This window comes from Triturus cristatus, chromosome 5_2, assembly GCF_964204655.1.
Source record: "Triturus cristatus chromosome 5_2, aTriCri1.1, whole genome shotgun sequence".
Classification (NCBI taxonomy): domain Eukaryota; kingdom Metazoa; phylum Chordata; class Amphibia; order Caudata; family Salamandridae; genus Triturus; species Triturus cristatus.
The window spans coordinates 669247389-669268088 of record NC_140588.1 but is presented as its reverse complement, the minus strand read 5'-3'; the positions used below and the strand labels follow the sequence as shown (position 1 = coordinate 669268088).

The 20700-nt window shown below is 43.5% G+C and overlaps 1 protein-coding gene across 4 annotated transcripts in view; it reads right to left on the bottom strand.

Moving 5' to 3' along the window:
- DIAPH2 (diaphanous related formin 2) overlaps positions 1 to 20700 on the bottom strand; it is a 3515124-nt gene that overhangs the window by 1700732 nt on the left and 1793692 nt on the right. For all 4 annotated transcript variants that reach the window (XM_085607750.1, XM_085607751.1, XM_085607752.1 and 1 more), the window contains one exon: positions 19162 to 19256. In XM_085607750.1, coding sequence (XP_085463876.1) covers positions 19162 to 19256 — 95 coding nt within the window. The remainder of the gene's footprint in view (positions 1 to 19161; positions 19257 to 20700) is intronic.

Here is a 20700-nt window from a genome sequence, read left to right as displayed (position 1 = left end):
GTACCGTTTTTCTCGTAAGACTTTGGGGAATGCGGGGTGGGTGGAAATTTGTGGAACCACGCAGATTCCGGAACTTTCCACGACAGAAATGTGTGGAAAATGTGTTTTTTTTGCCAATTTTTTAGGTTTGCAAGGGATTCTGGGTAACAGACCCTGGTGGGAGGCAGTCAAGTCACCTCATCCTGGATTCCTCTGGGTGTCTAGTTTTCAAAAATGTATAGGTTTGCTAGGTTTCCCCAGGTGCCCGCAGAGCTAGGGTTCAAAAACTACAGCTAGTCATTTTTCCAAAAAAGGGTCATTTTTCACTGCGAAATTGAGGTGTGACCAGGTTGCGTTTTGTGCCGTTTCCTGTCGCGGGCACTAGGCCGATCCACACAAGTGAGGTACCGTTTTTCTCATAAGACTTTGGGGAATGCGGGGTGGGTGGAAATTTGTGGAACCACGCAGATTCCGGAACTTTCCACGACAGAAATGTGTGGAAAATGTGTTTTTTTTGCCAATTTTTTAGGTTTGCAAGGGATTCTGGGTAACAGACCCTGGTGGGAGGCAGTCAAGTCACCCCATCCTGGATTCCCCTGGGTGTCTAGTTTTCAAAAATGTATAGGTTTGCTAGGTTTCCCCAGGTGCCCGCAGAGCTAGGGTTCAAAAACTACAGCTAGTCATTTTTCCAAAAAAGGGTCATTTTTCACTGCGAAATTGAGGTGTGACCAGGTTGCGTTTTGCGCCGTTTCCTGTCGCGGGCACTAGGCCGATCCACACAAGTGAGGTACCGTTTTTCTCGTAAGACTTTGGGGAACGCGGGGTGGGTGGAAATTTGTGGATCCACGCAGATTCCGGAACTTTCCACGACCGAAATGTGGGGAAAATGTGTTTTTTTTGCCAATTTTTTAGGTTTGCAAGGGATTCTGGGTAACAGACCCTGGTGGGAGGCAGTCAAGTCACCCCATCCTGGATTCCCCTGGGTGTCTAGTTTTCAAAAATGTATAGGTTTGCTAGGTTTCCCCAGGTGCCCGCAGAGCTAGGGTTCAAAAACTACAGCTAGTCATTTTTCCAAAAAAGGGTCATTTTTCACTGCGAAATTGAGGTGTGACCAGGTTGCGTTTTGCGCCGTTTCCTGTCGCGGGCACTAGGCCGAGCCACACAAGTGAGGTACCGTTTTTCTCGTAAGACTTTAGGGAATGCGGGGTGGGTGGAAATTTGTGGAACCACGCAGATTCCGGAACTTTCCACGACAGAAATGTGTGGAAAATGTGTTTTTTTTGCCAATTTTTTAGGTTTGCAAGGGATTCTGGGTAACAGACCCTGGTGGGAGGCAGTCAAGTCACCCCATCCTGGATTCCCCTGGGTGTCTAGTTTTCAAAAATGTATAGGTTTGCTAGGTTTCCCCAGGTGCCCGCAGAGCTAGGGTTCAAAAACTACAGCTAGTCATTTTTCCAAAAAAGGGTCATTTTTCACTGCGAAATTGAGGTGTGACCAGGTTGCGTTTTGCGCCGTTTCCTGTCGCGGGCACTAGGCCGAGCCACACAAGTGAGGTACCGTTTTTCTCGTAAGACTTTGGGGAATGCGGGGTGGGTGGAAATTTGTGGAACCACGCAGATTCCGGAACTTTCCACGACAGAAATGTGTGGAAAATGTGTTTTTTTTGCCAATTTTTTAGGTTTGCAAGGGATTCTGGGTAACAGACCCTGGTGGGAGGCAGTCAAGTCACCCCATCCTAGATTCCCCTGGGTGTCTAGTTTTCAAAAATGTATAGGTTTGCTAGGTTTCCCCAGGTGCCCGCAGAGCTAGGGTTCAAAAACTACAGCTAGTCATTTTTCCAAAAAAGGGTCATTTTTCACTGCGAAATTGAGGTGTGACCAGGTTGCGTTTTGTGCCGTTTCCTGTCGCGGGCACTAGGCCGATCCACACAAGTGAGGTACCGTTTTTCTCGTAAGACTTTGGGGAATGCGGGGTGGGTGGAAATTTGTGGAACCACGCAGATTCCGGAACTTTCCACGACAGAAATGTGTGGAAAATGTGTTTTTTTTGCCAATTTTTTAGGTTTGCAAGGGATTCTGGGTAACAGACCCTGGTGGGAGGCAGTCAAGTCACCCCATCCTGGATTCCCCTGGGTGTCTAGTTTTCAAAAATGTATAGGTTTGCTAGGTTTCCCCAGGTGCCCGCAGAGCTAGGGTTCAAAAACTACAGCTAGTCATTTTTCCAAAAAAGGGTCATTTTTCACTGCGAAATTGAGGTGTGACCAGGTTGCGTTTTGCGCCGTTTCCTGTCGCAGGCACTAGGCCGATCCACACAAGTGAGGTACCGTTTTTCTCGTAAGACTTTGGGAAACGCGGGGTGGGTGGAAATTTGTGGATCCACGCAGATTCCGGAACTTTCCACGACCGAAATGTGGGGAAAATGTGTTTTTTTTGCCAATTTTTTAGGTTTGCAAGGGATTCTGGGTAACAGACCCTGGTGGGAGGCAGTCAAGTCACCCCATCCTGGATTCCCCTGGGTGTCTAGTTTTCAAAAATGTATAGGTTTGCTAGGTTTCCCCAGGTGCCCGCAGAGCTAGGGTTCAAAAACTACAGCTAGTCATTTTTCCAAAAAAGGGTCATTTTTCACTGCGAAATTGAGGTGTGACCAGGTTGCGTTTTGCGCCGTTTCCTGTCGCAGGCAATAAGCCGACCCACACAAGTGAGGTACCGTTTTTCTCGTAAGACTTTGGGGAACGCGGGGTGGGTGGAAATTTGTGGATCCACGCAGATTCCGGAACTTTCCACGACAGAATTGTGGGGAAAATGTGGTTTTTTTGCCAATTTGTTAGGTTTGCAAGGGATTCTGGGTAACAGACCCTGGTGGGAGGCAGTCAAGTCACCCCATCCTGGATTCCCCTGGGTGTCTAGTTTTCAAAAATGTATAGGTTTGCTAGGTTTCCCCAGGTGCCCGCAGAGCTAGGGTTCAAAAACTACAGCTAGTCATTTTTCCAAAAAAGGGTCATTTTTCACTGCGAAATTGAGGTGTGACCAGGTTGCGTTTTGCGCCGTTTCCTGTCGCGGGCACTAGGCCGAGCCACACAAGTGAGGTACCGTTTTTCTCGTAAGACTTTGGGGAACGCGGGGTGGGTGGAAATTTGTGGATCCACGCAGATTCCGGAACTTTCCACGACCGAAATGTGGGGAAAATGTGTTTTTTTTGCCAATTTTTTAGGTTTGCAAGGGATTCTGGGTAACAGACCCTGGTGGGAGGCAGTCAAGTCACCCCATCCTGGATTCCCCTGGGTGTCTAGTTTTCAAAAATGTATAGGTTTGCTAGGTTTCCCCAGGTGCCCGCAGAGCTAGGGTTCAAAAACTACAGCTAGTCATTTTTCCAAAAAAGGGTCATTTTTCACTGCGAAATTGAGGTGTGACCAGGTTGCGTTTTGCGCCGTTTCCTGTCGCGGGCACTAGGCCGAGCCACACAAGTGAGGTACCGTTTTTCTCGTAAGACTCTGGGGAACGCGGGGTGGGTGGAAATTTGTGGATCCATGCAGATTCCGGAACTTTCCACGACCGAAATGTGGGGAAAATTGGTTTTTTTTGCCTATTTCTTAGGTTTGCAAGGGATTCTGGGTAACAGACCCTGGTGGGAGGCAGTCAAGTCACCCCATCCTGGATTCCCCTGGGTGTCTAGTTTTCAAAAATGTATAGGTTTGCTAGGTTTCCCCAGGTGCCCGCAGAGCTAGGGTTCAAAAACTACAGCTAGTCATTTTTCCAAAAAAGGGTCATTTTTCACTGCGAAATTGAGGTGTGACCAGGTTGCGTTTTGCGCCGTTTCCTGCCGCGGGCACTAGGCCGAGCCACACAAGTGAGGTACCGTTTTTCTCGTAAGACTCTGGGGAACGCGGGGTGGGTGGAAATTCGTGGATCCACGCAGATTCCGGAACTTTCCACGACAGAAATGTGGGGAAAATGTGTTTTTTTTGCCAATTTTTTAGGTTTGCAAGGGATTCTGGGTAACAGACCCTGGTGGGAGGCAGTCAAGTCACCCCATCCTGGATTCCCCTAGGTGTCTAGTTTTCAAAAATGTATAGGTTTGCTAGGTTTCCCCAGGTGCCCGCAGAGCTAGGGTTCAAAAACTACAGCTAGTCATTTTTCCAAAAAAGGGTCATTTTTCACTGCGAAATTGAGGTGTGACCAGGTTGCGTTTTGCGCCGTTTCCTGTCGCGGGCACTAGGCCGACCCACACAAGTGAGGTACCATTTTTCTCGTAAGACTTTGGGGAACGCGGGGTGGGTGGAAATTTGTGGATCCACGCAGATTCCGGAACTTTCCACGACCGAAATGTGGGGAAAATGTGTTTTTTTTGCCAATTTTTTAGGTTTGCAAGGGATTCTGGGTAACAGACCCTGGTGGGAGGCAGTCAAGTCACCCCATCGTGGATTCCCCTGGGTGTCTAGTTTTCAAAAATGTATAGGTTTGCTAGGTTTCCCCAAGTGCCCGCAGAGCTAGGGTTCAAAAACTACAGCTAGTCATTTGTCCAAAAAAGGGTCATTTTTCACTGCGAAATTGAGGTGTGACCAGGTTGCGTTTTGCGCCGTTTCCTGTCACGGGCACTAGGCCGACCCACACAAGTGAGGTACCGTTTTTCTCGTAAGACTTTGGGGAACGCGGGGTGGGTGGAAATTTGTGGATCCACGCAGATTCCGGAACTTTCCACGACAGAATTGTGGGGAAAATGTGGTTTTTTTGCCAATTTTTTAGGTTTGCAAGGGATTCTGGGTAACAGACCCTGGTGGGAGGCAGTCAAGTCACCCCATCCTGGATTCCCCTGGGTGTCTAGTTTTCAAAAATGTATAGGTTTGCTAGGTTTCCCCAGGTGCCCGCAGACCTAGGGTTCAAAAACTACAGCTAGTCATTTTTCCAAAAAAGGGTCATTTTTCACTGCGAAATTGAGGTGTGACCAGGTTGCGTTTTGCGCCGTTTCCTGTCGCGGGCACTAGGCCGATCCACACAAGTGAGGTACCGTTTTTCTCGTAAGACTTTGGGGAACGCGGGGTGGGTGGAAATTTGTGGATCCACGCAGATTCCGGAACTTTCCACGACAGAAATGTGTGGAAAATGTGGTTTTTTTGCCAATTTTTTAGGTTTGCAAGGGATTCTGGGTAACAGACCCTGGTGGGAGGCAGTCAAGTCACCCCATCCTGGATTCCCCTGGGTGTCTAGTTTTCAAAAATGTATAGGTTTGCTAGGTTTCCCCAGGTGCCCGCAGAGCTAGGGTTCAAAAACTACAGCTAGTCATTTTTCCAAAAAAGGGTCATTTTTCACTGCGAAATTGAGTTGTGACCAGGTTGCGTTTTGCGCCGTTTCCTGTCGCGGGCACTAGACCGATCCACACAAGTGAGGTACCGTTTTTCTCGTAAGACTTTGGGGAACGCGGGGTGGGTGGAAATTTGTGGATCCACGCAGATTCTGGAACTTTCCACGACAGAAATGTGTGGAAAATGTGGTTTTTTTGCCAATTTTTTAGGTTTGCAAGGGATTCTGGGTAACAGACCCAGGTGGGAGGCAGTCAAGTCACCCCATCCTGGATTCCCCTGGTTGTCTACTTTTCAAAAATGTATAGGTTTGCTAGGTTTCCCAAGGTGCCCGCAGAGCTAGGGTTCAAAAACTAGAGCTAGGCACTTTGCAAAAAAAGGGTAATTTTGCATTGTGAAAATGTGGTGTGACCACGTTGCGTTTTGCGCCGTTTCCTGTCGTGGGCACTATGCCTACCCACACAAGTGAGGTACCATTTTTATCGGGAGACTTAGGGTAATTCAGATTTGTAAAGGAACTGTTATTATCTATTGACTTTACATGCATTTCTGCTTTCCAAATGAAAGATATTGTGTAAAAAAGAAGTCATTCTAAAAAATGACTGATAATTCTCATGCTAGTATGAGTATTCCCAATTTCAGAAATGTGCAAATATCTACTGTTTCTAAACTCTATATTTTGTTCCCAAATCAGAAATACATAGGTGTCTTGCATACCGTTTTTTCCATGTACACTTTTTTACAGAATAATTACTATATACCCGATACATAATAAAAAACCATTGCAAGTGACTACTCAGTTTTTGGCTCTGGGTTCGTCGGGTTCTTGGTGAACCTACAAGTCCTATATATCCCCACAACCAGTAATGTCCAGCGGATGCAACGGTAAATTGCTTTCAAAGAGCTGTCATAATTAGAAGAAGTTACAGGTGAAAACGTTGACACAAAAGGCTGTTTTTTTCAACTGAATTTCAATTTATCCTACATTTAACTGTTTGTTTCTATAAAAAAACCTTGATGGATCTACACAAATGACCCCTTGCTGAATTCAGAATGTTGTCTTCTTTTCAAAAATGTATAGCTTTCCAGGATCCACTATTGCTTTTGTACCCATTTCAGCCACTAACTGGAAGGAGGTCAAAAGCACAAAAAATTGCAAAAATAGGCTATGTCCCAGAAAAATGCCAAAACTGTGTAAAAAATGTTGGATTTCTATCAAAAGTCAAGTATCCCCGAAAAGCTGGGAAAATGGTGATTTCAACCCCACAAACCCTTTTTTGATAACATTTGCAGGGAAAAACCCAGATGCTTTCATTTGCAGCCCGTTTTTCCAATTTTTTCAAAAAAACCCAAAATTTTGCTGTATTTTGGCTCTTTTCTGTGACCCCTCCAGGGGAATCCACAAACCCTGGGTACCTTTAGAATCCCCATGATGTTGGAAGAAAAGGACGCAAATTTGGCGTGGCTACCTAATGCGGTCAAAAAGTTACAGGGGCCTAAGCGCGCACTACCCCAAATAGCCAAAAAAAGGCCTGGCACAGGAGGGGGAAAAGGCCTGGCAGCGAAGGGGTTAAACTGGCATATTTCATGTCCCTTCCTGAACTCATGAGTTATAATATTTTATTTCAAAAGCCTTTATTAGAATGCGACTAATTTGTCTATAACATGATTTTCTGATGTACTTGTTAACTAGAATTTGATCAACTAAACTAACTTACTCTATTTGACTCAGTTATCATGAGTTATTCATATCTTTCTGAATGTGCATTCTAAATTTGAGGTTACAAATGACTTGGGGAGACCATATTAGAGAGATCTCGGCACATCAAATACTAATGCTGTTGTTCTGTATAGCTTTGTCTGGACTCTTAGTGAGTATGATACTGACTCGCCAAAGTTTCTTCAGGAGATTTGAGTTTGCCGTGATTATCTTTTACCTTTATAGCATTGTTCTGAGAATAACATAACTGGCCCTCATTGGGTAACTGCTAGAACCCTTTATATGCAACTCTTCTCGACACTAAGCAAGATCCACCGAAAGACCAAGAGGGAAAAGAGTTAATAATTGGCAGGGAAACAGGAAAAAACTTATCATGAAAATAATATTAACAAATGACATGGGTCTGGTTACACTACAACACTGTCAATACTGACTATTGAATACTTGACATCTGGACAGGTTTGGGTGAAATGCCCGGGTTCTGAGGAAAAACAGTGCACACCTGTATAAGCACTTGAGACAAGCCAAATGTTTTGTATTGTCCATATAATGTCTAAGAAGCCATGTGTTTGACAAAGCAATGAATAAAAGCAACAGGCCAGTATGTATTTCCTCTGTGGATTTGGAACCCCTACAGCTACCTGAAATGTGAAGCAACGCTAGAAAAGGCTGCAGTTTCTACGCGCTGGGACCACGGTTGGAAATCTCACTCGTACATTGTGTGTACAGAGCTCAAACAAATGGACACCAGTCTTCAACTGCACAGTGAGAACCTAGCTCTTTCACTGGTAGCGGTTTCCTATTCTTTTAGGTTGTCCGTGTTGCAGAAGCTTGTGCACATTGTGTTAGTATAGTGCACAGTATTACTTTCACAGCATAGCATAAAACGATAGCAAGACGTGATTTGCACCAAACCCACCTAAAATTGGTAAAATTAAATTGTGTAAAATTTTGGAATATTAGGTTCGAAACTACAGACAAATCGTTGGTGCTAAAAAAGCAGCCCTATTTAAAATGTATAAGCACTTTTTTGCGTTCTAAATAGAGGGGCGGGACATCCGCTGATTTTGTTTAGCAAATGGCGCGCATCCTCCAAACTCTAAATACGGTGCAGTGAGGAGCACAAGCTAACAGCATGCACGCCAAAACACCCATGACAGAATTTAATTTCTTCTGTGATATAAAGAGTCACACAAGGTTCACTTGGCTGTGAGAATTGTTATACTGTTGGACAACATGAATGAGCATCGTTTGAGATGTCAGTAATAAGACAGAACTGATGACAGGAAGTGCCTTCCGCGAACTAAGCCATTAGCTTTCAGATTTCAACAAGTGTTACAGAATTGAAAAGAAATCTTGCAGTGATGGCGTTTGCTTTTGACAATGTGCCGGAAGTCAAACGAAGAACCAAACACCTGGCAGTTAGAACGAGAAACCCACGCGCAAGACCGACCCTCGGAAAGATGCGGAGCAGCCGGGATGGCGACCTTGAAGGAGGGAAACATTCAGCAAATAGTCTTGACGTATTTGGCACACGATAAGTAGAACAGTAATGTGTTTGTTGACAGTTAAATATATGCAATTTCCTCTCACTTCCCACGAATGTATTGTGTGGCAGAAATGTGCCAGACATTTCCTCACGGAAGAGAAAGTTTAACACCACGGATGAAGTATAAAAGTAAGGATAATTTCGCACAGTCTCACTAAGAGACTCAGCGAAAATGTGTTAGTGGAACACACTAACCCCTCTGGCTAATGATGTGACTGTGACAAGAACAGATAGAAAACAAAGCCCACAGCGAGTACTTAAAACAGCACGCTGCTCCTGCCTGCTGCAAAGACTATGTAGGGTGATAAAACTATATTACCAGCCACATCTCTCAGTAGCTCAGTGGACTAATGAGTCCACTTCAGAGGCCTGTGGTCGACCTTATGGTCACATGTTCATATCCCGGCGGGTCCGCTCAGTCTTTCATCCATCTGAGGTCGATAAAATGAGTACCATTGAGTTGGGTAACAATAAACATCAGTTATTCAGCGCCAAGATACCTCCGAGTGAACGTGCACTTTACAGATACATGTTATGTTAACTGTTTATAATGCTTATTTCACAAGGCCTTCATTACGATTGGCCTCTTAATACAGATAGATCCAGTAACAGCAGTCACAGTCCCCACCGAAATTCTAAATTTTGTACTTACACCTGGAAATTTCGGCAACTGAAAACGCCATTAATGTTTGTGTAAAAGTTAGGAGAAAATGCGGAATTTCCAAGAGAATGGGAATCAGAATTATAGATATCTTGTGTAAATTCTCATTTCTTAATGGACCATCAGAGTCCAACTCTAATCAGCTTTATTTTCCCCAACCCCAGGGTTTACTGCTAACCCCGAGGTCAGTAACTGGTGATGGGGAAAATCCGTCACATTTTCTGGCCATACGTAATGAGGGCCAATTCTGTGGAACAAATATGGATAGTTTTATCATGTAGTCAGGAAGGGAAACTAAGACCCAGTTGCTTGATTACAGAGAGAACTCTCAGCAACAAACTGCTTAAGGCTCACAAATGCCACACCACAAATGCCACACCACAGCTTTTTCAAAGTTTCCTCTCTACTCCTATCTGTTAGTTCTGGCACCATTGGCGTGGGTCTCCCTTCCATTTTTTTCTGTTGCCTCATGTGTTTTTGGCTGGTTATAGATGCTTTGGGCCCTGTGCCACTGTTGTTCAGTGCTCCCTATGGTAAATTGATGTATGAATTAGTAACTCCATGATTGGCTTGATTGGTTTACTTGTCAGACCCTAGTACAGGGCACTGCGTGTGCCCAAGGCTTGTAACCAATGCTGCTGGTGGGCTTGCAGCACTGATTCTGCCACCCACCGGAGCAGCTTGTAAAGTGTGTCTCAGGTCTGCCATTGCAGAGCCTGTGTGTAGTCTGGTACTGCCATGCTGACTGGGCAAGTGCACCCACTTGCCAGTCCCTAAACCTTCCATTTTTTTTTATACATATCAGTACACCCCTATGGTAGGCTCAAGGGAAGGGTGCATTATAGGTAAAAGGTAGGACATGCCCTGATGTGTGTGGCATGTCCTGATAGTGAATTACAGCCATTTTCGTTTTTCACTATTGCAAGGCTACCTGTTCTCCATAGGCCAGAATGGGCAGTTTGATTATTACATTATATAATCCTAACTGGCTCAGGGAACATGGTAGAAATTCGAGTTTAGTATGCCTCAACTCAGAATGATAAAATACATTTTTTAGTGAAGTTGGTTTTAACATTCTGTGTTTGAAAATACCACTTTTAGAAAGTAGGTATTTTCTTGTCTAACCATCCAAACCTGCCTCTGCTAGGCTGTGTATTCCTTGTCTGGAGTTTGAGTGACAGGGGCTGGGGGATTCCAGGAGACAGGGTGAGTCAGCACAAGGCTGAATATAGAAATCTGCATCTTGATGGGTGGGAGGGGTTGCACCTGGGACCTGAAGAGGGCTGGGCCTTCCCTCCAAAATGCTGGCTCCACCTCCTGTGGTGGGTCTGATGTCCCTGCCCTGCACTGTGAAAGGAAAGTATGAGACATGTCAACAAAGTGCTCCAGGACTGCCTTCAGAGAAAAAAGGGAAAAGGAGTATAAATATTGGGACCCAGACCCAAGAACTTTAGATCACTTCTGGGAATCAAGACGAACCTTTGCTGAGGAGAAGAACCAGGAAGCTGAAAGAGGAGACTACCCCTGTGCTGTGTGTTTGGGGGTTGGCCTGCAGTGGTTGCTTCATTACCAAAGAGAGGAGAAAAGGACTGAGTGTGCTTTCTATCAACTTGAAGAAGAATCTCCAAGGGCTTGAACTAGAGCTTGCCTCCTGCCTGAAGTCTCAGGGATACAAGACTTCACCAACCAGCTCCCCACTGAATTCCATTGCTGGGAATTTAAGTGCCTGTTGTTGTGCTGGCCTTCTGAGAGACTGCGTGTTGCTGGGAGCTGGAAGCGCGACGCAACAACGAGAAGCGTGTCGCCGCCGCAGCCGCAGTCTTCGCATCACTGAGGAAGCAAGCCGCCGCTGCCGCTGTCATCATCGCATCACTGGAGAAGCGAGTCACAGGGCCTGTCGCGGCTCTAAAGATCATCGAGTCGCCGTCGGGCATGAAAGCATCACACCAACTTTGTCGCATCGCAACCAAGACGCCATTTTGTCGCATCGCACCGGAGAAGAGTATCGCATCGAGGTGCCAGCGTGTCACATTGCACCAGAGAGCAGTAAGGAACCGACGCATCCACTCTCCTGCGTGTAAGGAACCGACACATCACCTTCTCTGCAACCCTTTTGTTTTCTTTGTGCTACGCATCTAAGGTACATTGAGAGTAAAGTGTCGCATTTACAACTTGAGAGAACTGAGCTATTTTATAACATTTAAGAGACTATTTTTGAGTACAGTATTGTGGATTTTAGTCATTTGGTCTTGTGTTAAGCCTATATAAAAATACTTATTTTTATAATACAACCTGTGTGGTGTCCATTTGTAGTGTTGTCAGTGTATTACTGTATGTGTTCACAAATGCTTTACACACTGCCTCTGAGATCAGCCTGCCTGCTCGTGCCAAGCTACCAAGGGGGTGAGCAGGGGTTATTATAGCACCTTACCCTGACTAGACGCAAGGGTCCCTATTTGTCACAGGTACCTACCTTTGCCAACTAGAGACCCCCAAACCTAACACTATCCTTACAAATTGTCAATTTTTAATTATTATTCTGTCCTTGTCTTGTTGCCAACATCTCTTGTGGGAGAATGATTCCCATCATTCTGTCTAAGCAGATATATTCTGCATTGTGACCTCTCGTTTTAAGGTAGATTGAGTTACTGATTAATTAACACTTTCATATCTATCAGCACTTCATGCACAGCAAGTGAATTTCAAACAACATTTCGCAGGGGAAGGTGCATTCAGTGTTGCTCACTAAGTCAATGGGAGATATAAAAGAGGCCAACACATCATAGGATAATGTGAGAGTCATCACATAAAACAATTATCATTATGAAGCTTAGCAAAGTAAGGGTACATAGCTTCTAGACTTTTGCTGGTTACAGGTGTATTTCTGCTGGTTACAGGTGTGTTTCTTCAATACGATCCAATGCTCATTTTCTGCATACTGGAAAATCATTTAATAAAGTGATCTAATATTTAGTTGGACGAGGGACACCATACAACTATAGAAGGAAGAGGACTAAATGATGAGTATACTGGAAACATAATGTTCAGCTCCTCAAACGAAAATGTCTGAGGTGTAAGGAGGGAGGCCCAACGTCATATATGCAAACAAACACGGTGCACATTTGCAGAATTTTTTTTTTTTTCTCATACTCAGGAAGATGTTCGTAGGTGCAGGTGGTGTCGTGTAGTCCCTAGGAATCCCCAGGACCTACGCGTTTTGGATGACCTAAACTGGGGGCTTGGTGTCCAAAAAGATTCCGGACATCCCACAGGATAATTCAGCCGTTAGACCAGCTAGCTCTACAGTGGCATTACTACCCCCTGTATCTTACAGTGGTGTAGGTAGTTTCTGACAACCACTGAACATGAGAGACCTGATTTCTAAGGTATCGTGGAAAGCAGTACAGTACTTTTCGCTCAGTCACTCGTTCTTACTTATTCTCAGAAAATACACAGGATGGCGGTTAGGCCTTTTTAATAAGTATTTATTGGTCCAGCGTCAGTCTTGGGTAAAACATATTTGCTGCGATAATCAGGAGACAGAAGCATATGAAAGAAATCGCAAGTTCTAATATAGTAAACAGTAGATACATTTCTACCATAGTGCTAAGAAGATGAACATATACAGTTCAGATAAAACAGTAGCACTTGCATACTCCTATAATGCACGCCCTACGTTATTTGCATAAGTGTACCTAGCCTAGATAGGTAGGTGTAGCAAGTAAATGTGTATAGATCTATATGTATGTATGTATGTATGTATGTATGTATGTATATTGCCAAGAATCCCCTAGGGAAGAACCAACCCCCTCGCCTGATGGTAGAGAATGAAGGACCCCGTCTCTGCTCCAAGGAGGACACCTCCCAAGGGATGTCAGACCATTGCATGTCAAAGATTGAGCATGCAGGGCCCGTGTCAGATTGGAAGGAATTCTCCTCCGATTTGCAGGGGCAAATAAGTGTGTCATATACTAAAGTGGTCACTCCTCAGGTTTCTTCTAGAATCAATATGTTTTTAAAACAATCATAAATGTTTTTAAAACAATCATAAATGTTTTTCCAAACAATGCAATCATGCGCAGCGGGCCTGTTGCCCAAGGAAAAAAAAAAGTGATGACCCTTATACAGAATAATTATTTAGTGCCTGAGGACATGTTTATGTACGTCAGGTACAGGGATTACGATAAAATACTAAGAGCATGGCGTCGAAGAGACAGGAGCCACATACTAGGTAAAAGCCAGAGTCAGAGCCGTTATCGTAGTGTGGATGGGACAATGTATGTAAAAAAGGGGCATACATGACAGGACTAGCCTAAAGGACATGACAGTGGAAAGGGCAGTTCAGTTATAAAGTGAAGGCACTGACTTAGAAATGAGAATTCAACATAATTGCTACCTCACGAAGTGTAAAACGCAGGGAAAGTGGTAGGGACTATCTCAGCCCCACTCAGAACGAGCCTGTGGGCATAAAATTGATACTCTCAAACTGGACTGGATTCTATTGCAACTCTTCCTGGGAATATTGCTGCTTCTTCATTCTCTCTGGAATGTCCCAGTCTCTATATTGTGTTTGGCAAATCAGAGTCTGATTTACAGTTTGGCAGAAGTGGGACATTCCCGAAAAGGTATCAAATGTCCTGACCGCTGGACTTAGAGTAGAGATGTCTAGATTCCCTAGATTGAATGGATGAAACATCTGACACTTTTTGATAGTTTTTAATTATCCCCTAAATTGTAAATTAGGTCTTCAGTGTCCTCTCATTCAGTGTGGCATGAGATGGGTGTAAATATATATGGTGGCTGCAGGTGAAAGAGTAAAGAATATATATATATCTATTACCTACTGGCAGTCGCCATTAGGCAGTTATAGTTAGGACCTAATTTTCATACAGAAAGCAATTTTTGTCTTGCCGATATCTTTGGCGCCGTTTGACAAATCCTCACAAACGTTTCCTCAAAAAAGTGTGCCTGTTATTTTAGCTGTGCATGGAAAGTTATGCGGTGATCTGTCTAGCGAGGGCCGAGAAAAACGGGGGGCAAAAAAAGCATGTTTACTTTGTTCATTTCCATAGAGATTTTCGACACGACTACAGCACGAACCGGTGGACGGAATTACACCAAATTTGGCAGAAAGGTAGATCATGGTCCAGAAAGATGGGGTGTTATGTTATGGTGTGAATCAGTTCAGTAGTTTTGGAGATATTGAAGGAAAAATCATTTTTTATATCTGGGCAGTGCCTAAACTCAGATCTAATGGTGAGGTCTGATTGACTGTCAGCACTTCATACAGGAAGCGCTGGCAGCCATCTTGGGATCAATAAACATGATAGCACCCCACTGAAATGCATTGTAGTGAATGGAAGGTTTTGAGGCTCACTAAAAAGAGAACGTATAAAGGGCGATAACAGATTTTAGTTACAATATAAATCATTTGTTGATAGTACCATACTAAATTTAGGAATTGTAGTGTGTCCTAGGGTGATTTTACCCTGTGAATAAGTCTTCTGCTGGGATTTCATGAATCATATTTGAGAGAAAACTGTTTTCTCATGATTTTCCGATAGAGGTTATGGAAGGTGCTCCAGAAACTAAAATAAGATCATGTTTTCTCTAAATTCACACTATCTTTCCCAGTCATATGAGAATGAAGTCTAACATTCTCAGTAAAACATGTAATTCCAACAGGAGCAGCCTGTTAGTTGATTCCCTTGTGTTCTACTGTAGCTTTTCAGAGTGTTGTAAAGAACAACTAGAGTGCAATAGTCTCACTTATGCCATCTTGTTCGAATCAAACTGGTAAAACGTAAAACCTTTCATTTAGAAAGGAACAAAATGAGGGGGGGGGGTTATTTTGTAACTGAAATTATGGTTAGTACTGTAGAGAGAAAAATGAGGACAAGCTTCATTAAAACATTGTGACATGCAGACTGAAACATGCACTTTCAACATCAGCAGCAGACTGCCAGTTGATCAGCAGCTTTGCTACAGTGTTCTAATGAGCAACTAGAGTGCTAACATTCTGAATTTATGCCAAAAGTGTGGAACATCTTGATGGAATTGAAGTGTAAAACTGAAAGCATTTTCTACTGAGAAGTGGCGGCTGGTGACATTTGAAAGTGGTGCGGCTTAACATTATTGTCGTACTGCACTGCGGCTAGCGAGCGTAGTGGGCGAGCTCGAACATCCTACGGGGCGTTTGGGGGGCTCCCCCCCCCCCCCAAGAAAGTTTTGAAAAAAGAGTGGACAAACGGTGCATTTTTAAGCAAATTTGAAGCAGGAAGGTTAATAAAGCAATTTGTGCTGGGCCTAAACTGCCCTCGCAGGCTTATCTACTAGTTCCTCATCTCAGCACATCATAGACACTGATAGGCTGGCGCTGGCAGTGGCCACCCAACCTTACTTGCAGATCTCACCTTGTTTGATGGATAGCCAAAGAGTGGATCTCCTATCTCACCGATTGATCTTTCTTGGCCTTCTGCTGCTCCTTCACTTGCCAAGGGTTATGCATCTGTCATTGCACAGGGTTAAATCAGATGCACAACAGATTGTGAAAGGGACAAAAGCTGTGGATGGACTTTGGATAAGGGTGGGAATGGGCTGAGGGAGAACTGGGGATGGCTAGAGAGAAGGGTTGGGGTGGGCTACAGAAAAGGACTGAAGATAGACTCAACAAGCCAGAAAGCTGTCCTCCAACCATGTTTACTGCTGACCCTTTCAAAGAGAAACAAGAGATGCACAGAGGAACCAATATGTGGAAAATGACAACTACTATGAAAACATCTGTTTTACACTTCACTGATTGGCACACTGTGCGATGGGACGTAGAGAAGAATAAAACACCTGTGCAGTCAGCCCAGAAGCCAGTAGGTGCAAAACGAGGACGACATATCCCAGAAAAGAAAATAGCAGCAGTACAATGCTAACTCTGCGCTGTTCTTGATCAGAGCTTTAACAGCACCCACCAGCATATGCGAGTCATCCTGTAATCCCGCTTTACTTTCGCGAGCGTTTATAGAAAAAACTGAAATAAAATAAATTCCACTAAAAAACGGGCAATGAATAACGTACAAATTGATTTAGAAGGTGCCAAAGATCATGCATGCCAATAATACTCGGTACAGATAAAAAATAAGGTAAATCTGACCTCAAGTAACGATGCGGATGATCAGATCTCCGATTGGTGACGGAAATGATCCAATGATTAAGGAACCAACCAAGGCTGGCTAACTGAGGGGATCCAAGGTACACAACACGAGCAGGAGGTATTATGGCAGGGCAGCGGCAGTGCACGAGAGGTGTGGTGTCTGTGGCGCGGTGAAAGTCTGCGACGAGGTGCGTTAGCATCACGAACGAAATGGCCAATCACTGCTGCATGGCTACACATAAGCCACAGTGATTGTCCATACGTTTTCAGCAAGTGTGCCACCCACGTGCGGCACCCAATACTAATGCTGGCTACTTATGCCACAGACTTCACTGCCTGCGCGGTGTCTCAGCCAATCCAGATGCTGCATGAGCAGCGCCAGGATTGGCTTGAGCAGGGAAGCTCCCTGCCCATTAGGGGACCGGGCCTGCGGCATGAAGCAACCCTCGCTCTCCTAAGGGGAAGGTAGTGTGCATGTTCGGGCTGGTTGTAAAAATGACCAGCCCAAAGCCGAACATGAGCTCTATTGCTGCTTCCCTGCTGCGCTTAGTGCAGTGTAACAGTAACCTTACAACAGTCTGTCACTGTCAGTTGCTGCATGCTGCCGCAGGACCCATCACTAGCCCACCCCCTTCAGCGTCCGATTGCCTCAGGTGGCCTGGTGGAAAATGAAATCTTCAGTGTCACTGAGCATGCGCGACTCAGTCGGCGCAAGTAATTATTTAATAATACATGTGATAGCGGGGAAGGTGGCTGGCGGCATTAGTGGGGCAACGCCCCAGCGACCCAATGGACGCAGCGCCACTGCTACTGAGGATACTGCAATAAATGAGGAAATTATGGAGCTTCATAACAAATAAGTCTCCCAAGATGGCCACTGCTAAACTTGAACATTTCAACACCCACACTACAGGCATTATTGAAGACAACTCAACTAGCTGGAGAATGTGCAAACCCTGACAGGCAGACTCATCGTAGGCCCATGAGAAAGACAGCCAGTCTGTTGATTTCTTAGAAGACCTAATGTCATCCAGCAAGGGCCATAATTCAATTCGAAATATTAAGCCTGAACCTTAAACATTGTGTGTCCCACGTACATCCAGTGCAATAATATGTAAAGCTATACATCCACGATCAGTAAAGTAATTTTATGATACTCACATGTAGATTCATGAGCAAATGCACAAACGAAAAAGACAGCTCCTGTTTCATGTTTGAAACTGGTGAAACATACCTCTCCTCACTTGAGTGCCTGCCTAACTCATATTTTCAGAAAGGTACTATAATATCTGCGATTCTCCTAAGTTCTCTTTCTACTTGGTAAGCTCTCCACGCCAACTTAAGAAAGTTTGTAGGATGCACATGACAAGCCCCATAAAGTAATGTAGTACAGCATACAATAGTACTTGTTTCTAACCCATAAATGACATGGCAAAACAGACATGGCAAACCATACACAATCAATGGAGTAACAACAAGCAATGTTTTGTTTTAAAAAAATCTTCTTATTACAAGTTTTTGCCTCTCTCTCTTTTCCTTGTGTAAATTTTGCAGGTATTAATTTACACTGGTAAATGTGTGGTAATCATGATATCCTGGGTTTCCTAATAGTACATGTAAAGATTTTACAGATTTTATACAGTATGCTGTATAGGGTTGGGAAACTTCTGAAGTCGTGAACAGTTCTACAAATCTTTTTTTTAATTATTCAGTTAACATATTTTTCTTTCAAGTTTCTTTGATTCCTCCCCTTATTTTGTGAACATTGGAAACGTTGCTGCACTTTACAACACCTTCTGTATCACACCCTAGTTAACAAATCGGTGTGAATGAGGTGCGTAGGTAAGTGTAGAAAACTATTTAAAACTGTTTGTGAACATCTACAATTACAAATGTGTGCGTCTGTTTTCCACATGTGCATGTGAGTTCCCTACTCACGCATCGGACACTCACCCAGAAATGACCACTGATTTAAACCAAGTTAAACACCACATTTGTAGTACATACATACAGTGCACACCCACAGATTCTATGCATTTACGTTTGCTTAGTGCTCTGTGAAGGTCCTAAGTATTCAATACCAAAAAGTTATGTAGAAAGACCTTTGAAACGCTAAAACTAACAGCTCTTATACGGCCCTGGAGTGTGACCACTATAAAGTAAAAATAAAATCTACTATTTGACAAATCTAATACCTGATAAATCGATTTTTTGGTCACATTGCATGGCATGTGAACTTCTCGTACTGATGAGTGATAGTGCCCACCTAGCAAAAACAAAATCTGTTTTTTTTTCCTTACCTTTTAAACCAATTACTGGTTGTGTTGTAAACTGGCTTTGCAGTTATAATTGCCATACTAACTACTAATTATCAAGGGTAAATGTAGTTCAAGTTGCTCATTTCGGTTTAAATTTCGAATGCAGACAGATGTTTAGTGATGTCTTCAGCAATTAGTATAGCTATATTAAAGCTGTTTCACTGTCATTGTCTTGTACAAAACCTGTATGCAAATGAGTTCTTTATTACACATACTGCTGGTCTACAACTTAGAGCATATTTCCCATTGTATTTCCACTGGTATATTAGTCACACGTAAAACAAAAATATGTCAATAGCAATTATGATTTCCAAATACATTTCTTTAATACTTCTACCACAGCAAAATATGATATGGTTAGAGATCTACCCAGTTTTGATGGATATACAGCAATAAATGAATAATGTGTTTTATTGTTTTGATGTTTCTTTAAAAGGGGGCTGCTGAAAGGTTAGACCATTACAGAACAAAAACAGGAAAGTACAGCATCCTACCTGAATAAGGGACTCACTTAGCCTCTCTTCATCCACCTCCAAGATAGTGTTTTTGATTTCATCATAAGGCATACGAAAAGATCCAAGGAAGATGGCTGAAGTAAACAAAACATAAGTGTGAGCATTTAAAAGTGTGAATTCCAGGTTTTTAATACGAGAGTGCCCTCATTCATAAACTAATTTCGATTTAAGTTCATCACTTTATTAAGAAAACAAATAATCCTGGAAAACATTCAGGTTAAAAGAAGAATAGATGACACAGAAAGAGAGGTTAAAATAGCACCATCACAGGTATTTCTAGTCTACCAATTCCCATACCTCAATTAATAATATACACTGAAATAGTCTCTGCTATATCTTTGTTTTAACACCATTATTGGCAATCTGTGTTCACCAATGGCCTTTTTAAATGTCATTAGTTTTTGTAGAGCCATCACAGAAATAACCATTTGGCATATGTAACTGATGTGAATGGTCGAAGCTGGCTTGAATGCACACCAAACCATTGTCATAGATCTTGAACGGGGTGCCCCCTGGTGCCATGAAGTTCTTGCATTTCAGCTTGACCAGTACTTACATTACAGTTATTAAAATCTACATGGCCAATATTTCCAAGTCACCCAGCATATCAAAGCATAAGAAATGTTTTTGTGGTAATCTGGATCAAGGGTTGAGAATAATAGTACATGAGGTATGATCTAGGACACCAAGATCACAATACCAATATATTTTGTCTTTTTTACAATCTTCGTCAGTCCTTATATGGTGGTTAACTCAATGTATTTACTATATGCTTCCATAAACATTTGTATGGCATAAAAACAAATAGATACTTTTCTGGACCTTTCCTGTGAAACCATCTTGCGTATATTTATCAATGCTCGATGTGTGGAATCAACTCGATGTGGTGTTGTCATAAGATATCACTTGTTTCATTACAAGTATTAGAAACGGGCAGTAGCGGTCCGTGGAGGGAGTTCGGTGGGGCAGTGAGGCGGGGCGGGGGAGGGACAGGGTGGGGAAATGTAAACACCGGAATATGGATGAACGGAGGTAAGTACACATGTAAATAAATAAAACAAATTTTGTTGCGCGCGCTGCATCGCATTTTGCGATGCAGCGTGCGCAAAGGAATTCGTTTTATTTATTTACATGTGTACTTACCTCCGTTCATCGATATTCCGGTGTTTACATTTCCTCACTCTGTCCCTTCCCCGCCCCGCCTCACTGCCCCACCGAACTCCCTCCACGGACCGCTACTGGAAACGGGGTCTCTGGTTGGCAGTGGTTTGCACATAGTCCAAGCAGGGACCCTCACTCTAGTCAGGGTAAAGCAAGTTACACACAGGATTACCCGGGCTCACCCCATCAGTAGCTTGGCAAGAGCTGTCAGGCTTATCCTCAGAGGAAATGTGGAAGTATTTGTAAAGTAACACAGTGAAAAAACCACAAAAGTACTCGACACCAGTTTAGACAAACAGCCAAAAATTACCTGAATAAAACAAGACCAAATCAACAAATGTCCAACAAACATAAGTC